Genomic DNA, 15,000 nt, shown 5'->3' on the forward strand with positions numbered 1-15,000 from the left:
GAAGTGGACCGCTTTATGACATCATTATTCTAAACGGCTCCTGACACTTCAAAAACTGCGTTCCTCTGAGCTGCACGGTACATGTGGATGTAGGAAGAGGGTCGTTAGTGGCGTCTCAGAAATAACAAAAACATCCACAGTTAGCAGGATGGACTCAGTCAGCGATTGGTTGCCATGGTTACTTCTACGTCTTTCTGCTTTTTGGCGGATTTGCAAACCGACTTTAAGTGGACGCCACACTGTAGAGGCGTTTTACGTCAGCTGTTGTTTCCTCATTTGGAAGACGGTAAACCAGATTAGCCGGGTCCTGCTGTACTGCAGAGTAACCACCGACTGGCGGTAGGACAGTAAGTCCTGATTCATCAGCTGGTGTCTCTGAATCTCAAAACGGACTCTTATTTATCTCACTGTGTGGTCACTTAAAACAAACATGTTCATCACTCTAATTAGCTGCTCTGCGGTTACCATGGAGACGACATCGTTCCCTCTCGTGTGTTATTGAATGTTTTGTGTTTCATACATGAATTTAGTAAAGTTACTCCAGAAATCCCTGTCTGTCTCTCGCCCCCTTCCTCTCTCTCTCTCTCTCTCTCTCTCTCTCTCTCCCTCTCTCTGTCTCGCCCTCTGTCTCTCTCTCTCTCTGTCTTGCCCTCTCTCTCTCTCCCTCTCTCTCTCCCTCTCTCCGTCTCGCCCTCTCTCTCTCTCTCTCTCCCTCTCTCCGCCCTCTCTCTGTCTCTCCCTCTCTCGCCCCCTTCCTCTGTCTCTCTGTCTCTCTCTCTCCCTCTCTCTGTCTCTCCCCCCTCTCTCTGTCTCTCTCTCTCTCTCGCCCTCTCTCTCTCTCTCTCTCTCCCTCGCCCTCTCTCTCTCTCTCTCCCCCCTCTCTCTCCGTCTCTCTCTCTCTCCGTCTCTCTCTCTCTCTCTCTCTCCCCCCCTCTCTCTCCGTCTCTCTCTCTCTCTCTCTCCCCCCCTCTCTCTCCGTCTCTCTCTCTCTCTCTCTCTCTCCCCCCCTCTCTCTCCGTCTCTCTCTCTCTCTCCCCCCCCCTCTCTCTCTCTCGCCCTCTCTCTCTCTGTAATCTGCTCTCGTTGTGCTGACTGAGGAGTAACCAGCTTCAATCCTCTCACTCAGAGTAATTCTCAGGAAGTCTGTGATTGTCTGGATGTTTTGTTTTACAAGTGAGGTGTCGGAAGGGGGGGGGGGTCAGTTATTGCTGAGTACCTCTCCCAGTCGACTCACCTGATTGGCTGTTGGGGCCACATATAGAGCTTCTCTGAGCGACAAGGAAAACCCTCCATCCATCCATCCATCCATCCATCCATCCACCTCTTCAACTCAGGTGAGTCTTTTTGATTCTCTTCAGTCTGACGTCGTTTACAGCTTTTCTCTCCTGGAAATCTAAAATGTCTGACAGATTTTCTCACATGTGAAACTCTTAAATAAAAATATGACAAAATGGAGAAATGAGTAACCCACATCGAGGCTCTGACGACAGGAGAAGTTTTCTTCTTTCCACATTATTATTTCTCTTATAGGAAAATAACTCAAATTAATTTTGGAATAAAACAGCTTTTTTAATTTTACTCATGTAAATATTTAACCCCACTTTGTAAGTCCACATGTGATCATGACATGAGTCTTTTTTATTCACTCTTATTCTTTAAATTCTTTCTCAGCCAACACTTCTTAAATATCTTCAACATTCATCTTCAAGTTTCAAGATTATTTTTACAAACAGAATCAAAACAAAGAAATGAAATCCAGAGATTTTATCAAAGGAAGTATGTGCATGATGTGCCTTTATTTTTTTCTAACGAGGGACATGAGACACACCTGAGATGTTTTTAAGAGGATGAAGAAGATCAGCAGAGTTAAGTCTGTCTGTGTAAATCTATCAGCTGTCTGTAATCGATTTACTCAGCGAGGGAAAGCTCGGCTTATTGATCAGTTTCTGCTGCAGTTTGTGTTTCCACTCGGCCCAGATTTGGTTTTATATTTTAAAAAATATACATTAGACTTCATTTTGGGGAATTCAAAATATATTTATTTAGATTTGGAAACACGGCTGATATACTTTTACTTGTGGTAATTTACATGTAAACGATGCAGTGTCGTTCTTTCACCACAAGAGGGCGCCAGAGCCCACCAATACAATGGACTCTACTTCTCTCTCTGATTTGTTTGATTTGTTTACGGGATAAAAATAATAACAATGATTAAAAAATATGATGAAAGCTCATTTTTAAAGAAATGACATTGTGGAGAGTCTGATTAATTCGAGCAACCCGTTTTGTAAAAAACTGTATTTTTCTTTTCCAAGGGACGATGTCTTTAGTAGAAGTTCCAGAGTCAAACTGTGACGGGTGCAACAGAAGTAATTCACCCGTTATTATTGAACAACTATCAGAAGGTACTGTCATTTATTATCTGGGTGTCTGTGCGTATTTTTGAACCGACTGGGTGTTTGCAGCCCGGTTAGAAATGACCCAAAATCCGGTACCGGTCTAAGTCCTCGCTGGTTTGGGACTCCTGTCCTAGATGACTCAAAGCACTTCTCTTAATCACAGTCAGGTCGTTCTGGACTACACAACCGAGCTAAATCTAGACCCTGCATAGTCAGAGTCAGTTTCTGTGTTTGAAGATGTTTCTGTGTCTCTTTTGTTTCTCTCAGGCGTCGGCGAGTCGCTGCGCTCGATCTGCACCAACATGAGCCCAAAAAATGTCGTTTTCAAGAAGATCTGCAAAGACAAGTCGGTGAGTGAAACACGTCAGATTAAATATTATGATTAGTTCAAATATGATGCATTAAGATGTGTGAAAACCTTTAAGTCTCGAGACATTTTGGCTTTTTCTGTGTTCAGCAGTTATGGGTTGGGGATGCGTCGTCCATCTTTCTATAAACCGTGTTGTCCCTGATTATAAAGGGACTTTAAAAGTTTGTCTGTTTTGTGGAATCATTCAGAGAAATGGAGCCGTTACATAGTCTGTCCTGCAGAGGGCGCTGTGGTTTGGTTATTAATCACATGTTTTTATTTAGAGTTTCAGAGGAAGACAACATATTTATACTTTTAAGTACCTCGTCCACTATAGCTCAGAGAGATTAAGGGTATTAAAGGTGACATATCCTCCTCTTCTTCTTCAGTGTAAATAAGTCTCAGAACTCCTCAAAACATGTGTGTGAAGTTTCTAAATCCACTCTGATCCTGTATTTGATCTATAAACCCCTCTATTTCAGCCCTGCTCAGAACAGACTGTTTCTGTGTCTGTACCTTTAAATATGTACATGAGCTGTGTCTGACCACGCCCCCTCTCTGGAAGGGTTTGGGTGTACTCTGTCTTTCTCGCTCCATGTCCTATTGTTTACGGTGAGAAGGCAGACTCAGAGGGCAGAACAAACACCTAGCTGTGGGAGTGTCACCCACCTGGGGGAGGGGCTACTGCCCTTTGTGATGTCATGAAGGGAACATCTCCAAACGGCCTGTTTGAGCACACATTTTCTGAAAAGAGGAGCAAGGAGAAGACAGAGAGGATGGACTTTTCTCATGATTGGGGGGTTTGAAGACAGATTAGAGTTAGAGGAACATGGAGAAGAGGATTTTACAGAATATTTGACCTTTAAATGACCCGTCTTTGCTCAGTAAACAGGTTTCAGTCGTATCCTTCAGTGTGCAGAATCTCAGAGGGTTATGAACTTCCCATTAAAGTGCAAAATAGGAAACGTCTTGTTGTTTTCAGCCATGTTTCAATACCAATCACAGTGTTGGAAACTCCTCTGATACAGCCTCACATGCTGGCTCAGGTACAGGCGATCACCTCAGTGTATAAAAATGTTTCGGCCCAGAGAAGTCGACTCGATTTACCAGCTGTCGATTAAATCGATAAGGATTTGAGGTCAGCGTCATGTCAGAGAACACCGAGAGATTCCGTGGTCGTTAAATAAAACCTTCCACCTCGCTGGATTTAATTCTGTAAAGTGTTCACGCTCACTGATCCTCACAAAGTCGACGCAAAGTCATGACAACGTGACACAAACTGATCCACGTGTTTGAGCGGCAGCTGCATGTGGGTCGATGTCAGATTTTTAAAGATCTCTGCTCTGCTTCAGGTCGGAGTCTACATGGGGAGGAGAGACTTTGTGGACCATGTGGACTCTGTGGATCCAGTAGGTGAGTGATGCTGTTTATCATGGACATCGTCTTTTAAGGGTTCAAAGGCAAAAAAAAAAACACGATCACACAAAAGAACACGAGACCAAAACAGCGATGAGGGGCGTGTGTCCACAGACAGGCAGCGCCCGAAACCTCCTTTTTCAGGGCTCTTCTCAGCAGCGCTCATTGTTGCTAAGTTACGAAAGTTTAACGTCTGCTTCCCTCGGTATAACGTCCGTTAGGTGTGTGGTAGAAAGCTCTGTGAGTGAAACATCACAGAGAGAACATGAAGACGATGGAAAGGGAGTCCTGACTGGCGTCTCCTCCGCCATTGCTGTTGACAAAGCTGATGCTAGAAGTCCCGCCCCTTCTTGATTTTGATTTGTCGGTGAGGGAGATGTCACATTGACGAGCGCGGACAACTTCTTTCAACTAAAGGCGCTTGTGAGCTCAGTGACAAAAAAACAGCTGACCCTGCAGGGAGGGACTGATTAGCCACAAAAAGAAAATCGTTTTTTGAAAGTTGTGAATCTATTTAAAATCTCAGAAAATAAGAATTTCGATTTTTACATTTTCCCCAAACCTCTAGTTGATAGTATCGAAAAGTACCGAACTTAGAAAAAACGAAACACTTCAGGAGTCGATCTTCGGCCGACTTCGTCCGCCCAGCTGTTTGGCTCAGTCGTGAGAGAGATGCAGACCCTGTTTGAATTTCATTTTGGTACTGATGTATTTGTGGAGTGCAGACCGTGTGCAGGAGTTTGCCTGCGGTGTTTGTTAATGAAAAACAATAAATGACTCCATCATGGTGCCCAGGAATTCTGCTTCTGTTGCCATGGTATCAAAACAGTTTTTGATATCGAGTCACTTTCTCTTTAAATGTTGTCACACTTTTATAAAAACACTCTGAGCCTGTCGGGGACCAAAACAACAACTTTTAGAGGACACACTTTGATCCATCAATGATTATGTTTCAGTTGGTTTTTTTTAATCATTAATCACAAAAAAAATCACCTTCTTATCTCACCACTAGATGGCGTCATCATCATCGACCCCGAGGCTCTGCAGGGGAGGAAAGGTCAGTATTCAAACACACGTGAACACACTCAGCACACAGCACGTCTCTCGCTCGTCTTTTATAGATTCTTCTTTATGGACTTAAGTTTCTGAAACCTCCTCAGTTCGCCTGTGTGTTTGCAGGAGTGTTGTTCATCCTGATGTCCAGTCAGTGAGATGTGTAGAGAGTGAGATGATAAAGGTATCTTACTATCTGATCATTAAGGAAACATGTTGAAGTGCTGGCTTCTCTGACAACAATGCAGCAGCCAGTATGTCCTCCTTCTAACTTTAGATTCTGCTCCTGAATGATCTGGATTTGTTTGGACCAGAGAAGGTAGGCGCTTTTAAGACACCCCCCCACACGGCCGTTTTGGACGCCCCTCAGTTTGCCAGATATGAGAGCAGTTATCAGGTCAGGTGGAGACAGCTCTCTACAATGTTTAGAATTTGGACTGCAGTACCCATTTTGAACACTAGGGGTCAGAGTTACATACTGCTCCTTTAAGACTTTGTGACATTGAAATGATTCCAGTTGATTTCTGTTTCCAGTTCTGTGATCTGTGTCTCTGCTCCTCAGTGTTCGTCACCCTGTCCTGCACCTTTCGCTACGGCAGAGACGACATGGACGTGATGGGGATCGCTTTCCGCCGCGAGCTGTACCTGTCGACCCGCCAGGTGTACCCGCCTCTGCAGGACCCAGAGAAAGGAGTCCACACGAAGACGCAGGCCAAACTGCTGCGCAAGCTGGGACACAACGCCTACCCTTTCTTCTTTGAGGTACGACGTGCCTTCAGGCTCTAACACGGGATGAATACACAGCTAAGATCATTTCATGTCAGCCGGTTTCCTGAGGCCAAAAGAATAAAAAAGAAAAGGAGAAGAAGAAAACAGCTCATGAGAAAGAAGGAGCGGTTAAATACTCGAAAATATGTTAAAATACCAAAGGGACAGAGTTCAAAAATACTAAAATGTCCCTGTAACCTCCCCTACAGACGGAGATTGGTGGTCACATTGTTCCCTGTTTTTTTGTTTTCTCATGTTTTCTGTATTTGGTCTTTGTGAAGGTAAGATGGAAGTCGGCTTCAGGCTGACTGATGTTTTGTTTTTCTCCTCAGTTTCCTGATAACCTGCCCTGCTCGGTGGCCCTTCAGCCATCACCCCAAGATGTTGGCAAGGTAAGATCCAAACTGGGATAGAACAGATCACTAAAGACTCGTTTCCACCAAGCGGATCGGCTCAGTTCATCGGGTTTGGTACGTTGGATCCGGATGTTGAATGCGTTACGACCTCACCTGGTAGGCGGGTAGCGATAGCTGCGTCAGCTATGAAAGAGCGTGACATCATGTAGCTCCTCAATAAGGTCAATGAAGAAGAAAAACACGACAGAGGGCAACAATTGAGGACGCCCAGCAGAGGTCTGTCCCTGCCAGGTCGTCCAGGGGGCGGAGCTACGCGCTGACAAAAAACAAAAACAGCTTTGAAATGACTCTCCACAAGATCTTAACTATCGCTGTCACACAACAAACTGCAGTGTGTCTAGCTCCGCCCTTTGATACGCTTGGCACCCCAACAGAAGGCTAGTAAAAAAGTAGGACGGTACGGATCGGTTAATTTGGTACCATTCCAAACTTGACAGTGGACATGTCAATAAACGCGTACTGAAGTAAGCCGAACTGGACCGGACCGCTTGATGGAAAACGTTTTTTTTACGAGGTGAACACATCAGAGTGTGGTGACGCCCCCTCTCTCTCCACTTTGTCAGCAATGCACCGTGGAGTTTGAGATCAAAGCGTTCAGCGCTGAGAGCCAGGACGGGAAAGTGCACAGACGGTGAGTGTCAGTCGAGATTCATTCACTCGTTGAACATAAAAGAGAAAAGTAAAAAAAAATATATATATATCTTTCTCTGCTTTCAGGAGCTCAGTGAAGCTGTTGCTCAGGAAGGTCCAATACGCTCCGGAGAGCGCCGGAGTGGCTCCCTCTGAGGAAACCACGGAAAAACAGATGCATGTCAAGGCCAGTCTGGAGAAAGAGGTCAGTTCTGATGTCGACCTGGTATAAGACTCCTCCTCTCTAGAGTCCATGCTCACACAGGTCACCATGTGGTGGACTCTGAAGCTTCAGTGTTTATCCAGCTCTGCATGGGTCTGTAAACCTTTCTGTGTTCTAACCTCTCTCCATTTTTCAAAAGCATCTCCAATATTGATCCTAGTTTGAGCACGTTTCTGCTCGTGGAGCTTATTAGAAACATGCAGAGGCTTTTTAGGTCGGGTACAATCACTTCTATCTGAACCACTTCTCTTGCCCGCTTCCATCGCTGCAACACCTGTTGACCTGATAACTGCTCTCATATCTGGCAAACCGAGGGGCGTCCAAAACGGCTGTGTGGGCGGGTGTCTTAAAAGCGCCTACCTTCTCTGGTCCAAACAAATCCAGAGCATTCAGGAGCAGAATCTAAAGTTAGAAGGAGGACATACTGGCTGCTGCATTGTTGTCAGAGAAGCCAGCACTTCAACATGTTTCCTTAATGATCAGATAGGAAGATACCTTTATCATCTCACTCTCTACACAGCTCACTGATTGGACCTTTAAAACGCTATGATAGTTTAAAAACCATACACACAAGAATCATGAAATAATAACATGTCGGTTTTTATTCACCGTTTGCAGCTGTTCTATCACGGCGAACCGATCAAAGTGAACGTCTGCATCACAAACAACTCCAGCAAGAACATCAAGAACGTCATCGTCTCTGGTAAACATCTTTATCTACTGATCATAATCATTCATCAGATACATCAGGGCGTGTCTAAATGTGGACTCTTCTGTCTTCTCAGTGGATCAGGTGGCCAACGTGGTGTTGTACTCCAATGACAGCTACACCAAGTCTGTGGCCATCGAGGAGCCTGGGTAAAGCACAACACACACCTGAGCGTTAACCAGTTAATCACATTAATCTCCTGTTTGTCCCTTCAGGCTCTCCGTAGATACTCGTCCTCAGTGTCTCCCTGTAGTCTCAGTGATGTAAAAGAAGAACACTGCTGCATCTTTGAATGTCTCATTTCACTTTAACAAACTCTCAGACAGTAATATCCACCTGATGACATCACACATTGACCTGATGACATCACACATTGACCTGATGACATCACACATTGACCTGATGACATCACACATTGACCTTATGACATCACACATTGACCTTATGACATCACACATTGACCTTATGACATCACACATTGACCTGATGACATCACACATTGACCTTATGACATCACACATTGACCTGATGACATCACACATTGACCTTATGACATCACACATTGACCTGATGACATCACACATTGACCTGATGACATCACACATTGACCTGATGACATCACACATTGACCTTATGACATCACACATTGACCTTATGACATCACACATTGACCTGATGACATCACACACTGACCTGATGACATCACACATTGACCTTATGACATCACACATTGACCTGATGACATCACACATTGACCTTATGACATCACACATTGACCTTATGACATCACACATTGACCTGATGACATCACACATTGACCTGATGACATCACACATTGACCTGATGACATCACACATTGACCTCATGACATCACACACTGACCTTATGACATCACACATTGACCTTATGACATCACACACTGACCTTATGACATCACACATTGACCTTATGACATCACACACTGACCTTATGACATGACCTTATGACATCACACATTGACCTCATGACATCACACATTGACCGTATGACATCACACATTGACCTTTGTTACCGTTCCTCTGTACTAGAAGCTCCTTACTTTATTTCAAAATAAAAGCACGGTTGAATTCAAACAACAAGTAAGGCCCTGTGTCCCCCTGGTGTCTTTTTTCAATTGTTTTCAATGAGTAGAGAGCGTTTGCATCAGAAGGGCCCGCAGGAAAAAAGTAGCGCCCAGCGTCTTCTTTCCCAGCGCTCCAGTTGAAAATCTTTCAACTTTTCAGAAAGGTGCTGTAGACGTCACCGCCGCTCTTTTCTAAATGTTTGATATTCCCCGTTGTTTTGCCGCCTACTGATCGTGTCTTGTACCCACATCCTCCTCGCTCCGTGTCGGATCGGGAAAGAAACGATCTCAAATATAAAACAAAAAGTGAACAGTAACGGAGCAGTGTTAGTCACGTTGTCATAGAGACAGGATTTACATGCAGCCTTCATGCAAGCGGTTAATGCCGGGTCAAGTTATCCCGCCTTGATCTGGCAAAGTTTAAGTGATCAAGCTTCTCCAAATCTTAAATCTTAAATCATGGAGTTTAGTCGAGTTGAGTCAAACGTGTCTCTGTGTGTCACAGGGATTCGGTTCCTCCCGGAGCGACCCTGCAGAAAGTCTACACTCTGCTGCCCCTGCTGGCCAACAACAGGGAGAGGCGCGGCATCGCTCTGGACGGCAAACTGAAGCACGAAGACACCAACCTGGCGTCGTCGACGATGTGAGCGGAACAGTCAGAGAGAGGCAGCGAGGCGGGCGACGCCGTTTGATACCGACACACACAGTTAAACATTCTGTCTCTTCTCTTTCAGCGTGAAGGACGGCGTTCTGAAGGAAGTGATGGGGATCATGGTTTCTTACAGGATCATGGTGAAGCTCATCGTCGGAGGGTCAGTCACCTCTGAGTGTGTGTGTGTGTGTGTGTGTGTGTGTGTGTGTGTGTGTGCAAGTGCGCCTTCGAGAAAGTTATCAATCTATAACAGCACTTTCACACTTTGAGTGTGTTTACATGGACGTGAGTTTGTTCGGGTTTTAGGATTTGTCATGTGATCTTGTAGTTCTCTTGTGATCTTGTAGTTCTCATGTGATCTTGTAGTTCTCATGTGATCTTGTAGTTCTCTTGTGATCTTGTAGTTCTCATGTGATCTTGTAGTTCTCCTGTGACCTTGTAGTTCTCATGTGATCTTGTAGTTCTCCTGTGATCTTGTAGTTCTCCTGTGATCTTGTGATCTTGTAGTTCTCTTGTGATCTTGTAGTTCTCTTGTGATCTTGTAGTTCTCATGTGATCTTGTAGTTCTCCTGTGACCTTGTAGTTCTCATGTGATCTTGTAGTTCTCCTGTGATCTTGTAGTTCTCCTGTGATCTTGTGATCTTGTAGTTCTCATGTGATCTTGTAGTTCTCATGTGATCTTGTAGTTCTCCTGTGACCTTGTAGTTCTCCTGTGATCTTGTAGTTCTCATGTGATCTTGTAGTTCTCCTGTGATCTTGTAGTTCTCCTGTGATCTTGTGATCTTGTAGTTCTCATGTGATCTTGTAGTTCTCCTGTGATCTTGTAGTTCTCCTGTGACCTTGTAGTTCTCATGTGATCTTGTAGTTCTCATGTGATCTTGTAGTTCTCCTGTGATCTTGTAGTTCTCATGTGATCTTGTAGTTCTCATGTGATCTTGTAGTTCTCCTGTGATCTTGTAGTTCTCATGTGATCTTGTAGTTCTCCTGTGATCTTGTAGTTCTCATGTGATCTTGTAGTTCTCCTGTGATCTTGTAGTTCTCATGTGATCTTGTAGTTCTCCTGTGATCACCTGACCAGAGTGTAACTCCGCCTCTCACCCAATGACAGCTGGTATTGGCTCCAACCCCCCGCGACCCCTGACGAGATCAGCGACATAGATAACAGATCTCATTTTGTAAACTTTGCCGACCTTCTGTTGAACTCGTCTCCTATTGGCTGATGCTATATTTCAAACGCTCGCTGTTGTGTTTCTAACGTTGATCGCTATCTCTGTTCAAATGATTCAAAGTCATTTTCCTCTTTTCTCTGCCACGCTCACAGGATGATGGGCTCAAGGTGGGTCTCATTACTGCTTATGCTGGTAGTTAATAAACCATAAAAACTCTCTAAAGCGGTTTTCTGTTTGTTTTCGTGGTTGTGACATCGTCGGGTATATTCATGTCGCCGTTTCAAACGTTTGTGTGTTGCAGTGAGGTCGACCTGGAGCTTCCCTTCAAGCTGATGCATCCTAAACCTGACGCAGGTAAGGAAGAACGCGTGTTCTACCGTAGCGTCTTTTAAGTCTTTCTGCGGCCGTTTGTCTGAAACAATATTTTCCTCTCTTTAAATAATAAATGACACAGTAGCCCTCTTCAGATTGCCGTTTCAAGCCCCTGACATTTCGACTTAAATCTGAATGTTGCGAGGGGCAAAACGGGGGGACAAAGTGACCCCTCCCCCCTCTGTACCGTCTTCAGAGGCGAGACAGGATCAGCTGAGCCAGCGGGGGAGCGCAGCGTTGTGTGTGTGTGCATGACTGACTGTGTGTGTGTGTGTGTGTGTGTGTGTGTGTGTGTGTGTGTGTGTGTGTGTGTGCATGACTGACTGTGTGTGTGTGTGTGTGTGCATGACTGACTCTGTGTGTGTGTGTGTGTGTGTGTGTGTGTGTGTGTGTGTGTGTGTGTGTGCGCAGCTCCCGCTGTGCCGTGATTCTGCAAACGCCGAAACGCTATGTGACCTCACAGACTGGGATGCCAATAATACGCCGATGCAGAATCAACATGAATGTATAATGACATGATGACGGCTGAGAGCAGTCAGGGCTCTGAAAAGAGCGAGAAAGAAATTCCAGGACTCTAAAGTTTCTGATGTGTGTCACTTTTTCTTTCTCTACACGCTGCAAACAGTGAAGGAAAGGTGAGATGGTTTTTTTTCTTCTCTTAAGTAAGCTGCTGTCGCTTTGTGAGCAGAGAGACGAGCACGTCGGACACACATGGCGGTGTTTACCTCCATATTTGGTGTCAATGTCCTCCTTCTGTCCTCCCTTTTTGTTCAGTACATCCAGAGACCGGATCAGGTTCCAGGATCTTCTTTCACTTCATCAGCTCTCCTCCTTCAGAAGCAGTGTCAGCTTCCCTCTGTTTGTTATTTACCTTCCTCCTCTTCATGCCCTGTGTGTCTCTTTTCAAACCTCCTTATATTCTCTCTAAGCACAGATTCTACGTTCACATGTAGACTCAGGGGTTTGGATGTTAGTATGAGAGGCGTTCTAGTCCCGTTTGTAGTTTGTTTAACCAATCAGGGATCAGCGGGTTTGAAGCAGGAAACACAAAAGCAGAACACAATCCACTGTAGAAACATCAGCGGTTATCTGACAATGATTGATGTCTCTCTGTAAGCAGATATCTGCAGGAGTCTGATGACCCTGTGTCTGAGAGCCTGTCAGTGTTCAGATTTCCTGACTTCCTTGAATGCATCCGTAATCATCAATCCCACCTCCATTTAACAAACACATTTAAAAAAGTTGTTTTCTTCTCCTCTTGAGGACAGACGTGACGAAGCTCTACTTTTTAAGAGGATGAGATGAGACTTGAACCTCCCTGTCCTCTGTCCCTGTGTCTGCAGTGAGATGGAGGAGGAGATGGAGTTCCAGGAGTTCAAGCGCTCTTACCTGAAGGGGATGATCGACGATGAAGATGAAGAGGATGGCAACGCGTCGGCCGGCGACGACATGGCACCCGCAGAGAAATAGAGCAGAGGATTGTGCAGAGCTAGAAACCAAGAAAGCTGAAAGTTTGAGTCGCCTCGGAGTTTGTAAAAGAAAAAAATTAAAAAGGACCATTCGGGGGTTTTGCATGTTTTGGTACCTCGCACTTACACTTCACTGAGTACACGTTATCGTTTTTAACCGCAGTAGGGAAGAAACGCTTCCAAACACAATGAGAAAAAAGCCGGATTCAATTCGGATACAAAATGTTTGAATACAATCCAGCAGAAAACAACACAATCCTCCCATCAGTTTTGTTTTTCTTTTCTCCTGAAACAACGATCACTTCCACTTCCAGCGTGAGTTTTCTCCAGTTTGGTCTACAGGAAAAAACTCACGAGATAAATCAGGACGGAGCAATTAAAGTTGTCCCCCAAAATACCTCCGGCAGACAGACGTTAAAGTCAGCTCTGTGCGTAGTAATCACAAATAAACACAAACTAACCAGCAGCTAAATCATAACAAATATTCTCTGTAAGCTCGAGGTCTGCAGAGATTTCCTGCCAACGTTTCTTTCATGACCGGAGAGATGGGGGAGGATAGATTAAACGGGCATGCCTGCTGTTGCCATGGTGATTTCAGATGCAGCCTGTCACTTTTTTGTTGCAGACACAATTTAGGAAGAAAAAAAAAGTCCTGAAGTCGAAGAGTCGACTCGTGGCTTTGCTCTCACCGTGCGAGTGTGTGCAGTCAAACCACGGAAATTTTGAAAAACTTAATCCAACAGGTCGGGAGCAGCTGATCGGACCGTCGTCGTAGACTGCACGATTAACTGCGCAGAGGATGGGGCTGACATTCTCCCCGACTTAAAAATGAGAAATATCTCTCAAAAATCGTTTCTGAATCGGGGTGATATTGTACAGAGTCGGACGGACAGCAGAGAGGATCACTCCCATGATTCCCCGCCAGCCTCAATGTCATCTTCTCTTATTGTTTTGAGTGAGAGCCCCCTGGTGGCTGAATCTACACACTGCGCGTTTTATTATTGCGAAACATTCAGACTTTTGAGATGTGTTTATTAAAACGTTGCACTAACCATGAAACTGCATTATTGTGCAGCCCAAACGTGTGTAACCACTGATATGGTCCTTGAATAGATGAAATAGTGAGTTTAGAAGCTAGTTGTTTGCTTTGTTAGATAACAGTTCAGCGTTTCAGAGTTCACTGTTACTGCAGAAACATGTAGAAAGCTAAACTCTGTAAGGTATCTGAAGAAGATGTGACGCTCTGTGTTTCAACGATGTGGAAATAAAATCTGGTTGATCCGTTCATGCTTCAGCCGATCTTTTTCTGGTGTCATCACGTTTACGAACCGAGACCGAAGTGCGGCAGAGTTCCTTTCAAACGGACCAAACAGCTCAGGTGTTTTTGTTTTTTTTAGGTCCTGACAGAAATGAGTAACTCATGTCCTCTGAAAAAGCTGAGGTCCACTTCTGGAGCAACTGCGCTCGGTGCATGTAAGTGAGGGGGCGTGGCTTATGAGGGAGCACAGAGGGGAGGGGGTGGGTGCAGACGAAGCACTGAGGGAATGCTACTTTCAAAATCATCCTAGTTTTTTAAATTAACCAACCCTGCCTTTAACTCATAAGCGGGACTGGGTGAGGTTATGGTCAAAGCTTCAGCTGTAAATTGGCAGAAAAGAGCGGCCATTTTTGGGGTTATCACCTGCTGATGTTCTCTTTGTTCTCTAGCGGTGCATCAATAATATCCACATAATGTTGACCTTTGACTTGTGTCAACACCGGAGAAAAACTTTATTCTCACCGTGGGATTGTTGGGATTTGAGTCACCAGCTCATCAATTCAAAGCACCACACTTCAGTTTGTCCACCTTCAAAATAAAAGCACCACATTTCAAAATGTTTGAAAGTGGAAACTGAGATTCCCAGAGCAGAGAATTAAGAATTTAACGGATGCAGTGAGGACAACTGAGCGTGAGATCATGCATGATTCAACTCGACATCCAATACTTAGGACACGGTGTAAGACCGTACAAAAAATACAAAATAAAAGCACAACAAAACCTGCTTTGTTTTCCTTTCTGGGTCACTGTAACATGTCGGAGCAACATGGATAAAATCACTCTCTCTGTGGATATATATATATGATTTATTATAGGAAAACATTTCTGCTAATAGATCCATTTATCTCAAACACTGGACCTTCACATTGAGCCACTGCTCCACTGATATGCAGAAAACGTAAACTGCTGAAGAAACAGAAGAACAAAGGCGTTTAGAGAAAGATTATTTCTTTAA

At 44.6% G+C, this 15,000-nt stretch overlaps 1 protein-coding gene across 7 annotated transcripts; it reads left to right on the top strand.

Moving 5' to 3' along the window:
* Positions 1-1,057: 1,057 nt before the first annotated feature.
* saga (S-antigen; retina and pineal gland (arrestin) a) lies at positions 1,058-13,024 on the top strand. 7 transcript variants are annotated; one of them, XM_061043627.1, is made up of 16 exons: positions 1,060-1,334; positions 2,667-2,749; positions 4,101-4,161; positions 5,177-5,221; positions 5,780-5,979; positions 6,318-6,377; positions 6,965-7,032; positions 7,119-7,236; positions 7,873-7,957; positions 8,040-8,112; positions 9,571-9,708; positions 9,800-9,877; positions 11,039-11,053; positions 11,188-11,240; positions 11,884-11,893; positions 12,602-13,024. In XM_061043627.1, the coding sequence occupies exons 2-16, from the start codon at positions 2,702-2,704 to the stop codon at positions 12,726-12,728; spliced, it is 1,179 nt and encodes a 392-aa protein (XP_060899610.1). In that variant the 5' UTR covers positions 1,060-1,334; positions 2,667-2,701; the 3' UTR covers positions 12,729-13,024. The 7 variants fall into 7 exon arrangements, with proteins under 7 accessions (XP_060899612.1, XP_060899615.1, XP_060899610.1 ...); XM_061043629.1 differs by lacking the exon at positions 11,039-11,053 and having other exon boundaries at positions 1,058-1,334; positions 9,800-9,892; XM_061043631.1 differs by lacking the exon at positions 11,884-11,893.
* Positions 13,025-15,000: the final 1,976 nt, after the last annotated feature.

Source organism: Labrus mixtus, chromosome 8, assembly GCF_963584025.1.
Source record: "Labrus mixtus chromosome 8, fLabMix1.1, whole genome shotgun sequence".
NCBI lineage: Eukaryota > Metazoa > Chordata > Actinopteri > Labriformes > Labridae > Labrus > Labrus mixtus.

What these genes read in the sequence shown, in the direction of transcription:
- saga (XM_061043629.1), top strand. Translation starts at nt 2,702, where the DNA reads ATGAGCCCAAAAAATGTCGTTTTCAAGAAGATCTGCAAAGACAAGTCG. An exon ending in CCTACCCTTTCTTCTTTGAG is followed by an intron (nt 5,980 to 6,317) that starts GTACGACGTGCC and finishes TTTTCTCCTCAG; the next exon opens with TTTCCTGATAACCTGCCCTG. An exon ending in CACCCCAAGATGTTGGCAAG is followed by an intron (nt 6,378 to 6,964) that starts GTAAGATCCAAA and finishes CCACTTTGTCAG; the next exon opens with CAATGCACCGTGGAGTTTGA.